The sequence below is a fragment of the Canis lupus genome, chromosome 5 (genome assembly GCF_011100685.1).
Source record: "Canis lupus familiaris isolate Mischka breed German Shepherd chromosome 5, alternate assembly UU_Cfam_GSD_1.0, whole genome shotgun sequence".
Lineage (NCBI taxonomy): Eukaryota > Metazoa > Chordata > Mammalia > Carnivora > Canidae > Canis > Canis lupus.
The window spans coordinates 13,166,292-13,182,787 of record NC_049226.1 but is presented as its reverse complement, the minus strand read 5'-3'; the positions used below and the strand labels follow the sequence as shown (position 1 = coordinate 13,182,787).

Here is a 16,496-nt window from a genome sequence, read left to right as displayed (position 1 = left end):
CCTCTTCCGGTTCCTTCACTCATTGGACCACTCAGCACCATTCACCGAAGGGCCAAGTTCTGATTCTTATTTAGGGAACTGGAATTACTGAAAGCAGGCTGAAGCAAAAGGGTTTGGGGTCTCCTTCTTGCCGCAAGGTGATGTGATTCCACATGTTCCATTCCCTTCTGTGTGAGCGAACGTCCCCAAACTGCATTCCGTTCCTGATTTGTTTCTCTACTTTCCTCTTCTCCTGGGTCTTTGCCCCCATCTTTCCTTCCTTTCTCAGAGGCCCCCTCCCACCTTCCCTGACCCCCTCAACCCTGTGGAACAGTAACCCTACCCTCATCCAGGGAAACTCCATATCTCTGCCTCCTTCTTTGGCTTCCAAGTGACCTGGCTGGAGGCAGGGGACTGGCCTCTCAGCTCCTTCCGACCCTGCAGGACTGCACATGACCTCAGCACCCTCTCCCCAGCCGCCTGTGTTCCCCCATTTCTTCCCAGCCCCTCTCTCATTTGTCTCCTCAGATCGGCCAGTGGCACGTGGCGGACGGCCTCAGCATGGACAGCCGCCTCTACGCCTCCAACATCTCCGACAGCCTCTTCAACACCACCCTGGTTGTCACCACCATCCTGGTAAGCGGGGTGGTCCCGGGCCTCCCAGCTGCAGCTCCCCGGGGTGCTTTCTCCAGCTCCAGGCATTCCCAGGCTTCCCGGGGAACGTGAGATGGGAGCTCTGATGGCAGCATCGAGGCCAATTTATGACAGTGTAATTAAACGCAAGTTGCTGTTTCATATGGAAATGATATTTGATGAGTTCCAGAGCAGCTGGGAAAGAGGGATGGTGCGGAGAGACACCACAGTTTGTGGATGCCTCTTCCAGGGGCACCCTGACAGCCCGGGTGGCTGTGCATGGCCCAGGGAAGGGGGCCTTCTGACATAGGTGGGAGTAGCCTCCCGGGGAGGCTCGGTCCTGTCCATCAGGGTGGCCCCTTTGCTTTCACGACAACCTACCTTCCTTGGTGTCTACTGTGCATAAAACGCGCCCCTGCAAGTAGATAACCAAATTGCAGTGGGTTTTTATGGCCTGTTTCTTCATTTCCAGATGGCCAAAAGAAAGTTCTCAATCTATAGAGCCAGGGACCATCTGCCTTTTTTTTTATTTGATTCCATTCTCTTCGACAATTACCAAGCCCTTCTCCCCACGGGTCAGGCACTGTGCTCATTCCTGGAGACACATGGATGAGCAAGACTTGGTCTCTAGCCTCAAAGAGGTTATAATTTAGTAGACGGCCTGGGTCAAGTGCATTTATGGCCAAGGTCATTGTCTTCTTCCCCTGTGAAGACCTCATGTTTTAAAAGACTTGTCAATTAAACCAACTACATATATTAAATGATAATTAGTTTCTTCCTCGCCCCTCACTCTCCCCTTTTAACAAATCAAAAGCATATTTCCCTGCCTGGCACCGTGTCTTATCAGCAGGAGATAACCAGTGTTGCCTCGCTGATATAATTCCAGCCCAAAGCAGAGACTGGATGTACCAGTTAGTCTGCTCAGCCTTATCATTGCTAAATGCGCGAGGTCTGCAAATGTGTCTGTTTCTTTAGGCTTTTTGAGATAATGAAAGAGCTCAGGGACCTCCATCACTACCTTCAGGAGCTCCTAGGGCACAGGAAGACTAGCTTAGAATTCTTGATCTACTGTGGGCAGTGAAATAAAAGCCAGGAAAGAGGCTCATGCCTCACACTTTGCAGGCTGAAGGAGGGAGAGGTCCCATCCCACCAGAAGGGCCCAGAAAAGAAGGGATGGGCTCCAAGAGCCAGGGAGAGATAGGGAGGGAGAAGTGAACGAAGGGCAGCATCGTTGGGTGTTTAGGAAGTGCTGAAAAAGGCAGGTTCTCCAGGAAATAAGCCTTGGTAGAGAGAGAAGAGGATGAGGCCAGACAAGTAGACCGGGTCCCTAGCACTTAAAGACTTGAATGCCCCTCTGTTGAGTTTTCCCTTCATGCAGTAGGAAACGGAGTCAGCGAATATTTTCATCCATTTATTCAGTGAATATTTGGGGGGCGCTGCTGTATGCTGGGCACTTTTGTAGGTGCCCAGGAATAGACAGTGCTGGAGTGGGGAGTCAGGGTGCTGAGAGCGCCAGCGTCCATGGGGACCCCACTGAGCCAGGGAAATCTGGAGCAGAGACCTGAAGGGAGGAGGAGGGAGCCAAGTGGCCGTCTGGGAGGGAATATTCTGGGCAGAGGGAAGGATGGAAGAGACAGTTCTAGCTCCCAGAATTTTGATCATTCCCCCTCTCAGCTGCAGCGTTAGCTTGTCTGAACCAACGTGGAAATGCCAGAAAGATCGGACGGTGGTGGGGTCACCACTGCCCCTCCCTGAGGTGTCGTAGAGCGAGGCCGAGCTGGGCAGTGGTGAGCAGCGGTCCTGGCTGAGGAGGTCAGCACACAGCATGACAGCTGGGACCTCCCTCTTGTGGCCCTTTCTACCTCGGAAGTATTTCTTGAGTCTGTCCCCAAAGTCTGTACCCTACCTGAAGCCCATTTACTTCTTTCACCTGAGTGTGACCTGACCTCCTTAGAGGCTCTCTTCTCAATGGCTCAGTCTACGCCCCTACTCCCTACCCATTTGTCAGGTCTTCCTAAGGAGGTCGACCACCCAGGGCCCACCGCCCCCGAACTGCCCCTCATAATCAGGCCTGGCGTGCTGTACCTGCTTCCGCTCCGTGTGACTTGGGGTCTGGCAGTACGGGATGGCCCAGCATTTCCTCACCATATCATGCCATTCCCTGCCTCTGTAAGTACTGTTCCCTCAGCCCAGGATGCCCTTCCTCCCACTTCCCGTTTCCAACTGGAAATGTCTGTGCACCCTTCAAAGCTCTGTTCAGATGTCACTTCTTCCAGGAAGTCTTCCCTGACAGGACTCCTGCCTTCTCCCCATCTCTAGCACTTTGCACACACCTGTCATGGCCTTTCTCCTGTTAGAGGTGGTTGTGTCCACTCTACCTCCCCTTCTAGAATGAGGGCTCCTCAAAGGTTGGGGTTCCTGACACAAAGTAGGAACTCAGTGATTGGAATTTGAATATAAAGTTGTTTCTCCCTACAGGGTAGGGGGATGTCCCTTAAAAGCCAACAAAAGTTTGAGAGGGACAGGGGGACATTGTTGGGTTGTACGCGGTGCTCAGAGCTTTGGCACAGACTCACGGGACGCTGAGATCACAGGGCTGTGTTTCTAGACTGGGAAAGGCAACCTGACTCTGTGTGTGCGTGTGTATGTTGAACACACATATGAAGGGTGGCAGCAGGGCACCTCTGTGTCAGGTGACATTTAATAACACGCTAAGTGCAGTTCAGACACAGAGCTTTTCTCGTGCGTGTGTGTGTGAGACAGCGGCTAAGAGTCAATAATTCGCACCAGGAATGATTATCTTAATTTAGTACCTGGGGACTATTTGTGGGTTGTCCTTGGCAGGTGGTAATCCTGAATGACTTAATCCCCCCCCCCTTTTTTAAAGATTTTATTTATTTATCTGTGAGAGACAAGAGAGAGAGGCAGAGACACAGGCAGAGGGAGAAGCAGGCTCCATGCAGGGAGCCCGATGCGGGACTCGATCCTGGGACCCCAGGATCACGCCCTGAGCTGAAGGGAGGCGCTCAACTGCTGAGCCACCCAGGCATCCCATGACTTAACCCCTTAAAACTCAGCACGTATCCCTGTTGTCCCATGTTCCTGTCGGGGGACGCGTGGGACATATCCATGATGTATTTACACAGAATTAGCCGTAGCTCTCATTTCCTGAGCGCTTACCCCGCCGTGTCAGACCCCAAAGTAAACTGTTTGCCTGTGTTATCCCTTCTGTTCCCCCAGCCCTCCTGCCAGGACAGGGGCTCCTGCTCTAGGCCAGCATGCCCGGTCCCCACATCTTCCAGAGTGCCGTTGAACCCCAAACTTGCTGACATTTTGACTTTCCCGCCTGTCTCCTCCCTCCAAGATGAGCCTTTGGTGTGTTTACTTTGAACACATCAGTGAATTTTTTTTAAAGATTTTATTTATTCATTAGAGAGAGAGAAGCAGGCTCCTCCTCACTGAGCAGGGAGTCTGATCCCAGGACTCTGGAATCATGACCTGAGCCGAAGGCAGATGCTTAACCGACTGAGCCGCCCCAGCACTCCCCACATCAGTGAATTTTAAGTTAACTTGAGAGTAGAGGGTATCTGGGGAGAAGAATTTCATGATGCTCCTTGGGATAATTAAGGGTATCCTGGGATGCTGCCGATCCAGGGGTGGAACCCCCAGCCAAGCCCCGTCCCTGAGGCCATGTCTGAGTGCTGTTCACTCAGTCCACGAGGGCCTAAAGCCAGAGCCAGCTGGGGCTCCCAAGGAAGGGGAAGACCCTGTGCAGGCCCCACCTACATCCTACCGGGGAGCACATCCTAGAGCGTAACTGAACCACATGCGGCCCTGGCCGTGAGCGCAGGGGGAGTTCTGAGAAGTGTGTTGGCATCAGAGGAGGCACCGGGACCCCAAGGACGGAGGTGAGTTAGGCTAGGTGGCAGAAGAGGCGGAAGAGCACCTGGGCGGAGAGGACCCCTTGATCCCAGGACAGCATGTGTGAAGGCAGGAGCCCGGCCCATCTCACAGACTTGGCGGTGAGCTTGGTCATGAAGCAGAGCCACGTCGCCTCCGACGCAGGGCTCCCTCTCCGAAGCACAGCCTTCTGCCTTCTTCTCTCCCACGTCACACCACAAGTCCCTCCCATCCCCTCCCCTCGTGCCCTTGGTCTGTCTGTCCTCCCCAGCCCAGCCTGAGCTCAGCAAACCAGCGCTTCAGCACTTCCATCTCTTAGCTTCCAGCACGATGCTCAGCCCTCCCAGCTCGTGCCTGTCCCAAGCCCAGTTGTCCTTGCAGTCCCTGCGCCCGGCTACCCGGCTACCAGTCAGCCTCCCGACGTCAGCGGGGCCTTGGCACTCCCTGGGCTCATGTCTTGCTCACTCCTGTCAAAACCTCCTGCTCACCCAGCCTTCGGTCCTGCCCCCAACACACCTCTGGGGCCCGGCACGGATTGCGGGCCCTCCGCCCCCTCCCTCCTCTGCACTGCTGTCCACGTCTCCACTTGCCCTCCAGGCCCGCTTCCCAGCGTCGCTGTCCCCTTGGCCCTGTCTCCCTCCGTTCCTCCCTGGGACCTGGCTGCGCCAGCTAGCACTTCTCTTCCTTGGTAATCTCTCCTTCTCCCTGGATTCCTCCTCTCTGCCTGCCAATATACCCTGGTCCCTCCCCTCCACAGACACCATCACCACCCCCTTACCCAGGCCCTGCTGCCCCATGCCCAGTTTGGGGGATCGTAAATCATGGTGTTGGTGGACACGGGGGAAATCCTCCAGCCCGGTGCCTTGCAGATGGGGAACTGAAGCCAGAGGAGAGGCGTGGCCCGGAGCAGTCAGGTGGAGAGAGGCCATCCGCCCACCCTCCTTTCTCTCCTAACTTCTCAAAATTCTGGTCCTTTCTCTCTCATGTGCCCCACGTTCGCTCCCCATTCCTGCAGAGTCCTGCTGTCGCCACGGCACCTGCCTCAGAAGGGTCGGCGGCAACACCTGGCCCAGGCACCTCTGCACAGCCTGCATCTCCCTCTGTGGGAACATCTGTGCACTTTTTCCCCAGCCTCCCCGCTCCTGGGCTGTCCTGACCACATTTTCCTGACTTTGAGCTTTTCTGGCTGCTTCTGCATTGTCGTCTTCCATGGCTGCTCTTCATTTCCTGCGGCGTAGATCAGTCTTCTGTCTGCGGTGCCTCTTCTGTTTCTCCTCAGTGCTTCTCCTGCGACGGCCTCACGTGTCCTCCGTGCAGAGACCCCCTCCCTAGGCCCTGCCCCTCTTGCCCTCACTCCGCAGTTTAAACATTCGGCCAGGCGTTTCCTCCTAGACAGCCTACCGGCACCCCAAATTCAGCATGGCCAGATCCTCTTCCCTTCCAAACCATCCCTGTGAGCGAGGACGCCCTCCTCGGGTCATCCACCCAGGCCCCTCCCCTGTGCGCCCCGCACCCCACCTGCCATCAGGCCTGGCCGGCTCTGTCTCTTCCAGCTCCCAGCACTCCATCGTGAGTCAGACTGTGGCTCAGGACCCAGTATCTCACATCAGGAGAGGGTCTGTCCTCACCCCCACATGCTCTGTCTTATTATTTGATATTCTTAATCATCCAGTCTTGCAAACCCTCCCGATGTGCAGGGCTGCCCTACTTGCATGTACGCTGTGCATCCACCTTGTTCCAGGCTCCAGCACCCCTCCGACCCTAATTCATCTATTTGTCCTCTCAACCACCCCTGCACACACTTGTGCTCCAGCTGAATGGAGGATCCATTGTCCCCTGAAGAGGACACGGTCCTCCTCGCTGAGGACTCAATCTTACCTTTCCCCTGCCTGGGATGCTTTCCATTCGTACCTGTTCCATCTGTGTTCCATCACCCTCTGGAGCCCAGTTTGGATTCTCCCTCCCCTGTGGAACCTTCTCTAGATGTTTCACCGGGAAGATCCACCCCTCTTCCCAGGGCTCTCATGGCTGGACGTGCTCTGCCTTGGGCTGCAGAGGGCGGTGCATGTTCTTACCTTGCCCTGCTAAATTGTCGGCAACCTGTTATCTCACAATGCCCTGTGATAGGTCTGTGTGCAGTAGACAAAAGGAGGGGGTATAAGGAAGGGGTAGGTTGAGGGTGAGGTCAGATAATGACCTGAAACAAGGTAGAGGGGCTGCAGCTTGGCCCCCTGTGCCCTGGGGACCCTTGTGTGTTCCTGGTAAGAGAAGTGCCTGGAGGTCGGGAGGGGAGCTAATGGCCACCACCAGAGTAGTCACGCGAGTCACTTCCCTCTGCCATCTCCTCCCCAACCTCTGCCCCGGCACCCCCATCCCTTGCGGCTGGGACACCAGGGCTAAGATGAGAATGACAGCTGCCCAGTTTTGCTGCAGGAAAACCCGTATTTAATGCTGAAGGGGAACCACCAGGAGATGGAAGGCAATGACCGCTACGAGGGCTTCTGCGTGGACATGCTCAAGGAGCTGGCGGAGATTCTCCGGTTCAACTACAAGATCCGCCTGGTCGGGGACGGTGTGTACGGTGTTCCTGAGGCCAACGGTACCTGGACAGGAATGGTCGGGGAGCTGATCGCCAGGGTAAGGAAAGAGCAGGTGACCTGGACTTGGGGGTGGGCTGGGGAGGGAGATGAAAGGCATAAGGTTGTGCTGTGTATATGCTTGGGAACCATCCACGTGTTCAGGCAATCGTGCATTTTTCACGGAGTTGTCCATTCATTGTACAAATCCTTTCTGAGCCGGTGCCGAGCCCGGCACTGGCCATACCCCTTGGTGAAGAAGACCACCATGATCCCTGTCCTGTGGCTCTCAAGGCTCAGCACCTGTCATGGGTAATGGAGGTTTGGACCAATAACATGGCTTTGGGGGCTTGGGGCCCATTTCTGGAAGACCCTGGTGCTTTTGTTTGTTCTGATTATTTTACTGCTCGGCAGCACCCCCTGCCAGAGCTTGGACAGACCTAGGAGAGCACAACATGCCACAGCCGTTGACTTTGATGCTGGCGAGGTGCTGCCAAGGGAGAGATGATACAATAACGGGGAAAAAGGGATCAACCGTCTGAGCAGGTGGTCACAGTTATGGTGTTTTGTGACTTCTCGTGTTATTGCCTGCTGGTGTTAATGTGCTTTCACAGACCTAGAGTCAGGGTGCACTTGGACAGGCTATAGATTTTCAAGGTGAACGTGGAGACTTGGCAAAAATGCAGGTGTGCATCACAGAATGTCAGTCTTCTGTTCGGTTAGAGCAAGGGTGTACAAAGTTCTTCCAGCGGGAAATGTCTTCTTGGCTCACACTATTAACACCTGTAAAAATTAATTAAGTCATTACTGATTCACGATCCTTATTTCCATAACGGGGTTTTTGTGGTCAGGTCCTGGTGGTGGACCCTCCGTGCAGAGAGCACAGACCCGGGTTCTTAGTATGACTTTAAACCAAGCCCTCCCCCTCTTTCCAAGTGAGGCCTCCCATGTGCATGATGCTTTACATTTATTATCTCTAATCCTCTTTATACATACCTTTTAGCTAGTTGTTATCCTCATTTTACAAACGAGCCATCTGAAGCTCAGAGGGCTTGAATGACTTGTCTGTGAAGCCACACGGTTAGTAGGAGATGGGGCTGGGACTTGAACCCAGATCTGTGTAACACCAGGGCCCTCGTTCTTCCCACAGACACACACCACCGCAGCTGGACTGCGATGTCGCCACGGAAGGGATCCTTCTGTCCCGGCCCTTTCTTGTCTCTTCCTTTTTAGGCTCCCTCCCTCCACATCCTCCTTTCCTTCAGCCTGGCCTTCTTCCTTTCTTCCTTCTTTTTTTCCCCTGCCCTTTATCTGTCGAGGTAGTATGATTTTGACACTTCATATGTACCAGACTTGGGACCTGAGACAAATTTTTGCCATCATCGTCGTCAAGGATAAAAATGTTAGTTGGACTTTAAATAAGCTGTCCTTGACAATGCATCATGCACCGTTCTATCTAGACAGGAGTCTGGGAAGCTATTGAAGAGCCAGGAGGAGGGGCACTTCGGAGGCTGCCTGGCAGTAGAGACAGCATTTGCAATGACCCGGCGGGGTCCACGGCAAGACTCGTGCAGGGAGCTGGGAGCGCTCCAGTGTGAGTGATTCCAAAGTGAGACCTTGCTCACAGGGAGAGGCTTGCGCTCAGAGGACTGATCAATCGACAGAAGGCCGCAGAAGGCCTAAGGAGCCCTGGAAGCATCTCACAGGGGCAGGGGCCGGGGGTGAAGGTTTCTTCAGAGAGGTGTCTGTTCTCTCTGAGACTCGAGCCCACCCTGCAGACGATGCCCTCGCTTCAGCACAAAAGCTGCTGCTCTTCTGTACAGTCCCAGACCCCCTCCTGAAAGTTTTCTTGTTTGCCTTTCACTGTGGAGGCGTAGCCCAGTGGTTAAACCCCAGAAAGGTAAACTGTCAGCCCTTTCCTTCTCTTACTGATCACCTTGAGCCCGTGTCTCCAGCCCCCTTGGGCTGCCTGGTGACTGGTAGGGTGACTTCAGGGATGTCAGAGTTAGTGTACTGCCAATCCCCTTATCAGCCCCCTAATGAGCTGTGACACGGACTGGCAGGGAGAGGAGAGGAGTCTGGGGCTCAAGGACATGCAGTTACATACCAAATGACTTAGGCAATCAGCCAGGGATCTTAAAATGCACCCCAGGTCGCCTTTCAAGCCCAAAAGCTGCTGCTTTGGTCTCATCAAGACTTGGCTATGTAGTATTAATTAATTAATTAATTACTGAAACCATTATTTCCATAAATCTGTATTGGACACCTTCTGCTATTCCAGATACTGAAGATACTTTGGGGGGACAAAATAAACAGACACTGCCCCCATGAATCTTACCAGCGAGAGACAGATGTTAATGAAGGATCATGTTAATAGATAATTTCCGGGATGCCTGAGTGGCTCAGTGGTTGAGTGTCTGCCTTTGGCTCAGGGCGTGATCCCTGGTCCAGGGACTGAGTCCGCATCGGGCTCCCTGCCAGGAGCCTGCTTCTCCCTCCGCCTATGTCTCTGCCTCTCTCTCTGTGCCTCTCATGGATAAATAAATAAAAATTTTTAAAAAATAGATAATTTCCAACCATAAGTACAAGGGAGGCAAAGTAGCAGGAGCTCTGAGAACACACCTGAGGACAGTGGGATCCAGTCTTGAGGGGCAAGGGGGCAGAGGAGGGAAGGCTTCCCCTGGGAAGTGATGTCAGAGCTGGTGTCTGAGGAATAAGAGCTTTCCAGCCCAAAGGCTGTCTGAATGCCACTGGAACTGAGCCTGGGCAGGAGTGGGTAATGCTGGGACCCCGCCTCCCCTGGGTTCACCGCTTTGATATGTCTGCCAAGATGTTCCCCTAGGTTTACATTAGTCCTAAAGCCTCCTGGATCCATCCCATTTGACCTCCTCCCCAAGTCCCACGGGAACATTTCAGAGGCTGGAACAGAAGAGCCTTGAACATCCCAGCCAGAAGAAATTTCAGAACCCACCACCCCTCAATCTGTCGCTTCTACAGATGAGGAAGTGGAGGCTCAGAGAGGTTAATGATCCCATAGCTGGAGAGCTATGTTGAAGCCCTGGTCTCTTCCTGCTCATGGTCTCAGAGGACACAGATCCTGAGGGTAGACAGACCTAAGCTAAAGGTGCAGTTCATCCCCTTCTAGCTCTCAGTTCTTAGGCAAGTCGTCCTATCCTTTCCAATTCTTCCTCAAGGCTTCAGTGTTCATTTGGAAGATTTTTTTTTTTTTAAGGATTTAGAATAACACACACACACACACACACACACACACACACACACACACACACAGGGTCTGACACCCGGGAAGTGGAAGAGTTGTCTTAAGCCAGGGCTCCCTAGAAAATTGAGCCCAAGGGGGGAAGCTGCCCAGCTGACTCAGGGAACATTGTTCCGAGGCCGCTGGAAGGAGAGGGGATGGGGGGCAGCAGGCCAGGGGGACACATACGAGGGAGTGTGTCCCGTGCTGCCCATAGCTCTGCACCAAGCACAGCTGAGTGTTGGCTCCTCAGAGAGACCCAGGAAACTGCTGCCTCACCCAACAGCCCGTGGTGACACGGGGGAGAATTTATGTGCTGAGTCTCATGTCCCGTTGGCTGAGCTTGCCTCCACAGAGCATCACCTTCCGCATGCTTCTGGACTGTGTCCCAGAACCCTGTGGGCACTTTCAAAGAAGTCAGATCCTGAGGTAATAATGAGAGCACCCCTGGTACAAGCCATGGTGGGTGGGTGTGAGCAGCTGACCCCCTCCCTGCCTGTAGCTTTGACTGCGGCTGGATGAGCCAGTGCAACCCCATTTTCGGGAGGTCCGTGTACTCTTGCATCTCAGCAGCCTCAGGAAGTGTCAGGGCTGGAGGCTGGAGGCTGGAAGAACCAGGAATAAGGGGTGAGGTGAGGCAGCAGGAAGGGTCAGGAGGAGTGGACAGTGGGCCAGGCCAGCCAGGAGGGTGGAATGCCATGATGTCAGGGCCCCAGCCACTGAGCACGTGACCGAATGTGTCGTGGATTGTGAGGTTGCAGCTGCCGTCTTTCTTTTTTTTTTTTTTTTTTTTAAGTAAGCTCTAGGCCCAACATGGGGCTTGAACTCACGACCCTAAGATCAAGAGTCAACACACTCTACCAACTGAGCCAGGCAGGCGCCCCTGAGGGGTGACTATGATGAGGCTCACTGAGGTACACCGGTTGTGTCTCAGTGCCCCCTCCTTGTTCAAGGAGAATGCCTGCCCCCGTACAAAGCCTGAAATTAAGCCAGTCAGCTCTTGGCAGCTAAGAGTGAAAACGATTGTTCACAGCATCACACTGGGGTAAGCCTGAGATTTCTGCATGGGGACGTAGCGGCCCTGGGCCAGTGCCTCATGCCAGGGCTCAGGGCCTGTCCTACAGGCACATGCCGCTTTGGGGGCCACTCAAGAGTGTGCAAAGGGTGAGGCACCCGGGCTGTGTGTGTACAGGGCTGCCCAGCAGCTTCCTCTGGATATCGACATAGCGAGTACAATAAGAACAGCAGCAAGAGAGAAGGCTAGATATAAGGGGGACCGTAGCCCACACACCGGGGCTAGCGGCTACCTGGCTGAGGAATCTCTTCCTTTAGAGAGTTTGAAGCTTACTGGATGTGTGAGTGATACGGAGAGAAACACAGAGGCCCGGGCCGTGTCCAGTGAGTGTCCTAGAGCCTCAGAGTTCCTGTCCGTTATCACCTGCTTACCCAAGGCCGTGGGGCTCAGACACATGGCGTATTAGCTGTAGAAGAGCATTCGAGCATGTTTACTGCATCTGTTTGGAAGTCATCAGAATATGTCTCTTGGCACAAATCCCATTACAAGTGGGAGTGTGGTTGGAGTGACAAATGGATTCACATCAACTAGACTGGGTGGGTGGCCTCTTACCCCATGCTCTCTTTGAGCACAAAGATGAGAAGGATGACTATTTGGGGAAGCTCTCGGGTCCGGATTTGTTTTGCCCCAGTCAGAGCCTTCCCAGCCGAGCCCACAGCAGGTCTGCCCACAGTGATGGCGTGTGTTGGTGGAGGTGTACTTGACAGAGAGGAGGGGATGAACTGGAGTGGTGTGAAGTGGGAGGGACCCCAGGAACAGTCTCGGGGCCCTCCTGTATCACTCCAATAAACTTATTTTAAGTTTTCATTGAAATTGTTCAAGGTCTTCAGATATACAGGTGAAGAGATAGGCCCCAGGTCACTCTATGATGGGAGGCAGTTGGCTAAAAGCATGATAAGAAGGATAGTGATGGGGAAGAGCAGGGTATGGAGAGAGGACTGGAGGATGGGTGCCTGATTCTGCTGGTGACCTCTAGGAGAGATGCCTGCAGGTGGTGATGCTTGACCAGAATCTTCAAGGGTGAAGAGAGTTTGGCTAGGCATGGAGGGATATGGAAAGAGAAGAGCATGCCAGGAGGAAAGCAGCATGAGATCCTAGGCTGAAGGTGCATGGATGGTTTCTGTTTAAGGTTAGAATTCCTAAAATAAATCATGGCAGGAAATGAGACTAGGAAGCAGGCAGTGGTCATTGATGAAGGGCCCATGTGTCCTCCCGCGGTGTAGAGGAAGGACAGCTGGACTGGGCCTGGGGGTGGGGGGGACAAGACAGAGGCAGAAGAACCATAGAAATGGCTCTGCTCTCCCAAGAGATGATGAGAACCAAAAGTAACTTGGGAGTTCAAAGAAGGTACACATTCAAAGTCTCTCTTCAAGGTAGCAGGTTTTCTTATATACAGAAAAATATAATCTTTTTAAAAATACACATTTTAAAAAATATTATTTATAATTCCACCATCCGGTAGTACCCCCAGTTAACATTTCAGTATCATCCCTCCTGATTTCTTAACGAATATATATTTTACACGAGTAACCATGAGGTCATAGTGGATGTACTGTTGAAAACTATTTAATAGATCAGACATCAGGACTCAGGGACCAAATGAGTGTGGAGCATGAGAGAAAGGGAATACAGTAAGAAGACCCCCCAATTTCTGACTTGGACATCCAGGTGGATGGTAGTGCCAATCGTTGAGGTGGAAAATTCAAGAGGAAAATCAGGGGTGGGAGGAAAGGGGAAGATGAGTTTAGCTTTGGAACTGGGAACTTTGAAATGCCTTTCGGACGTCCAGGTAGAGGTGTTCAGCGGAGAGTTGGCTATGGTGGGCTCGGCACACTAAAGCTGTAGATGTAGGAGGTGGCTGCTGAAGCCACGAGCGGGGAGGCATTGCCCAGGAGAAAAACACACGCTCAAGAGGCTGCTCCAGGCCATGGAAAGAGAGTGGATAAAGAAGTCTTGCAGCCCTTGAAAGGAACTACAGAAAGGTATTCCTCAGATGTAGCAATACGGGAGTCACTGGCAAGAGTTTCAGTGCGTGGCGGACTAGAACAGGGGACCGTGGACGGTCAAATGCTGGTGGCATGGTCTTTAAAGAAGCCTGGCTTTTGTCAGAAAGCAGGACAAGGGGTGGTAGCTAGAGGAGCTGTGGAGTGGAGGGGTGAGCTGTTGTTTATGATGAACCCAGTATGGAAAGGGCTGCTCAGGGTTCAGAGTTGAGAATAGTGGGGGGATCTGGGGGGGCTGCTGGGGCAGCCACACGGCCGGAGCAGGACTGGGCTGGGTGACAGCAAGCCCTGGGATGGAACATGGGTGGGGGGTAGAGTATTCTCAGGGGGTTTTGGAGTCCTCACCAAGACTGGAGAACTTCTTCCCAGGGCGGTGGATAACTGGGAAGCAGTGTCGTCAGGGGGGGGTCTCTGTCCGGGGCGCTGTCTCAGTAATGCTTTACATTTGTGCAGTGATTCCATGTCCAAAACCACTTGCACGAGTGCTCAGTCTTTACCTCTCACCACAGCTCTGTGAAGTAGGTATTATTAGGTCCCTTTTATAGATAAGCAACCAGAGGCTTAGAAGTACAAAATGATTCTCCCAGTGTCCCACAGCCAGTGGCGGGGCAAGGGGAGGCTTGGGCATGGAGTCCTTGGCCACGGTGGTTCACGGCCTTGCCCCACTGGAACGGCAGCCTCCTGTCCCTGCAGCTGCAGGGGCGCCTGAGGAGCTTGTCATTTGGGTGTCTGACTTCAGCTCAGGTCATGATCCCAGGGTCCTGGGATGGAGCCCCATGTCAGGCTCCCTGCTCCGCTTCTCCTTCTCCCTCTGCCCCTCCCCTGACTCATGCTTTCTCTCTCTCTCTCTCTCTCTCTCTCTCTCAAATAAATAAATAAAATCTTTTTAAAAAAGTGAAAGAGCTGGGTAGATGACCTCCATGACCCCTTCTAACCCTGTGAGGATGAGGCATTCTTTTTCTCTCTCTTCTTTAAAGATTTTATTTATTGTTCATGAGAGACACAGAGAGAGAGAGGGAGAGACACAGGCAGAGGGAGAAGCAGGTTCCCTGCAGGGAGCCCGATGCAGGACTCAATCCCAGGACCCCAAGATCATGACCTGAGCCAAAGGCAGATGTTCAGCTACTGAGCCACCCAGGGGCCCTGGGTGAGGCATTCTTATGGTGAGATGGAGAGCGCTGCTGTCCTGGAAGGGGGAGAGCCTGCATTTCACATCCTCAGGACCCAGCTCAAAAGCACATTCAGGAAGAGAAAGAGTCCGCCTCTGGCTTCCGAGTTCAGAACCAACCACCCTGTTGGCATTCAACACCATGTTGGCAGAATGGCACATTTAGGTTCAAAGAGAAAGGGGCTTTGGAAGGCTTAGAATCAAGGCTCATAAGCCTTTGACATCAAATAGCTCTTACCAGTGACATTTTGATGAATTAAGTGTAAATGAAGCTGAAATGCCTCATTCCATTTCCCCTGCTGGGCCTTTGAAAAGGGATTGGGGAGCGAGTTTGCCAGAGACCTGGTGGGATGGGCCGTCCATGGCCTCGACCCACTGGGAAGGTTGTCCAGAGACATTTTGCTGAACTAAAAAAATACCACAGCCAGTCCCCTGGGATAACTTTTCACCATGAAGCCAGAGACTATTTTAACTGCAAATAGGTCATAGAATCCTATTCTTTAAAAGACAGATACTGATCCAGAGGCTCAAACTGAGTGTTCAGCTCTTCCCCCATGCAACAGCCAAGCTCCGGGAGCATTTTACTCTCTCTTCCCTATTAAGGCTTGGTTTCTGAATTAAATCAGAAAGATATAGGCTTCAGTGATAATTCGTTGACTCATTGATTGACTGACTCATTCATTCATTCATCGAAGTGTCCCCTCTCTGACAAGCACTATTTGGAAGTGATCAATTGCCAGTAAGGAGTCCGGCATCTACCCTAAGAGGCAGACAGGTAAAGCAGGAATTATGGGGCTGCATTAATAGTGATGGTAATAATAATGGCTGACATTTATTGTGTTTCCTACAAGCCAGGCACTGTTCTAAGTGCTTGATTATATGAACTCATTTAGTCCTTCCAACAACCAAATATTGTTGCAGATGAGGAAACTGAGTCCCAAGGCAGATGAGGAATGTTTTCGGGTCAGTGAGGCAGTGAGTGGCAGGGGCAGGTCTGGTAGAAATATGGGCAGGGATGAGCAGGGAAGGGCTCACCAAGGAAAAGACGTAGTGAGGATGGAAGGGGATCATCTTGGTACAAAAGAATATTCTAGATGCAGTGAACGCCAAGATACAGACCGAGCAGTGTAAATAGGTTCTGTGTGGCCAGAGTCAGACATGGGAAGGAACAGAGGAGAGTAGAGCTGTAGGCAGAGGTCAGTTGTGATCGGATTTATGTATTTGGACATTTAAACTGTATCCAGAAGGCTAATGGGGAGCTTTTGAAGAGCAAGGTGGGCTGTTTTATTTGAAGAAGGGAGTGACAAAATTGGCTTTGACTCCCAAAGGTTCCTCTGGCAGGAGAGGGGGGAATGGGTTGGATGTGGGAAGACCAGATGCAGGCCTGCTCGTGAGACAGCTGCCCCGTGATCCAGGTGGATGGGATGGGGCTCCGGTCAAGGCCATGGTGGGGAAGATGCCCAGGAAAAGATGGCAACGTGTGGGGATTTCAGCCTTAAATTCTAGGATCTGTGAGTGGAGTGAGCTTCCCTTTGTGTCGGGCATTAAGTGTGGGTTCGGGTACTTGTTCTCAGAGGAAGAGGGATGACTGTTTGACTCTGGGAAAGGCCCTTTCTGGAAGAGCATCATGAGGGAGGCACGTCAAGTAGCAGTGTTGGCACATGACTCCCAGAGACCTGGGAAGGGAGGAAATCCGTCTTGTCCGGCTCATTATTCACAGATCATTGTCCTTGAGAAGAAAAGGGCCAGAGCCCTGGGCCGCACGGTGGGCCACAGCCGCCTCCGCCCTCCCTCTCAGCAGTCCCTGCCTTTATACCACTCTGTCTCATTTCCAGTTCTCAAAGCTTCTTTTCTGCCACACGCCTCCTTTTACCTACCTGATAAAAAGCCAATAAAGGGGTTTTGA

At 52.8% G+C, this 16,496-nt stretch overlaps 1 protein-coding gene across 7 annotated transcripts in view; it reads left to right on the top strand.

Annotated features, from left to right (window-relative positions):
• Positions 1–16,496, top strand: part of GRIK4 (glutamate ionotropic receptor kainate type subunit 4) — a 422,971-nt gene that overhangs the window by 342,124 nt on the left and 64,351 nt on the right. For all 7 annotated transcript variants that reach the window (XM_038535885.1, XM_038535878.1, XM_038535883.1 and 4 more), the window contains 2 exons: positions 508–615; positions 6,946–7,149. In XM_038535885.1, coding sequence (XP_038391813.1) covers positions 508–615; positions 6,946–7,149 — 312 coding nt within the window. The remainder of the gene's footprint in view (positions 1–507; positions 616–6,945; positions 7,150–16,496) is intronic.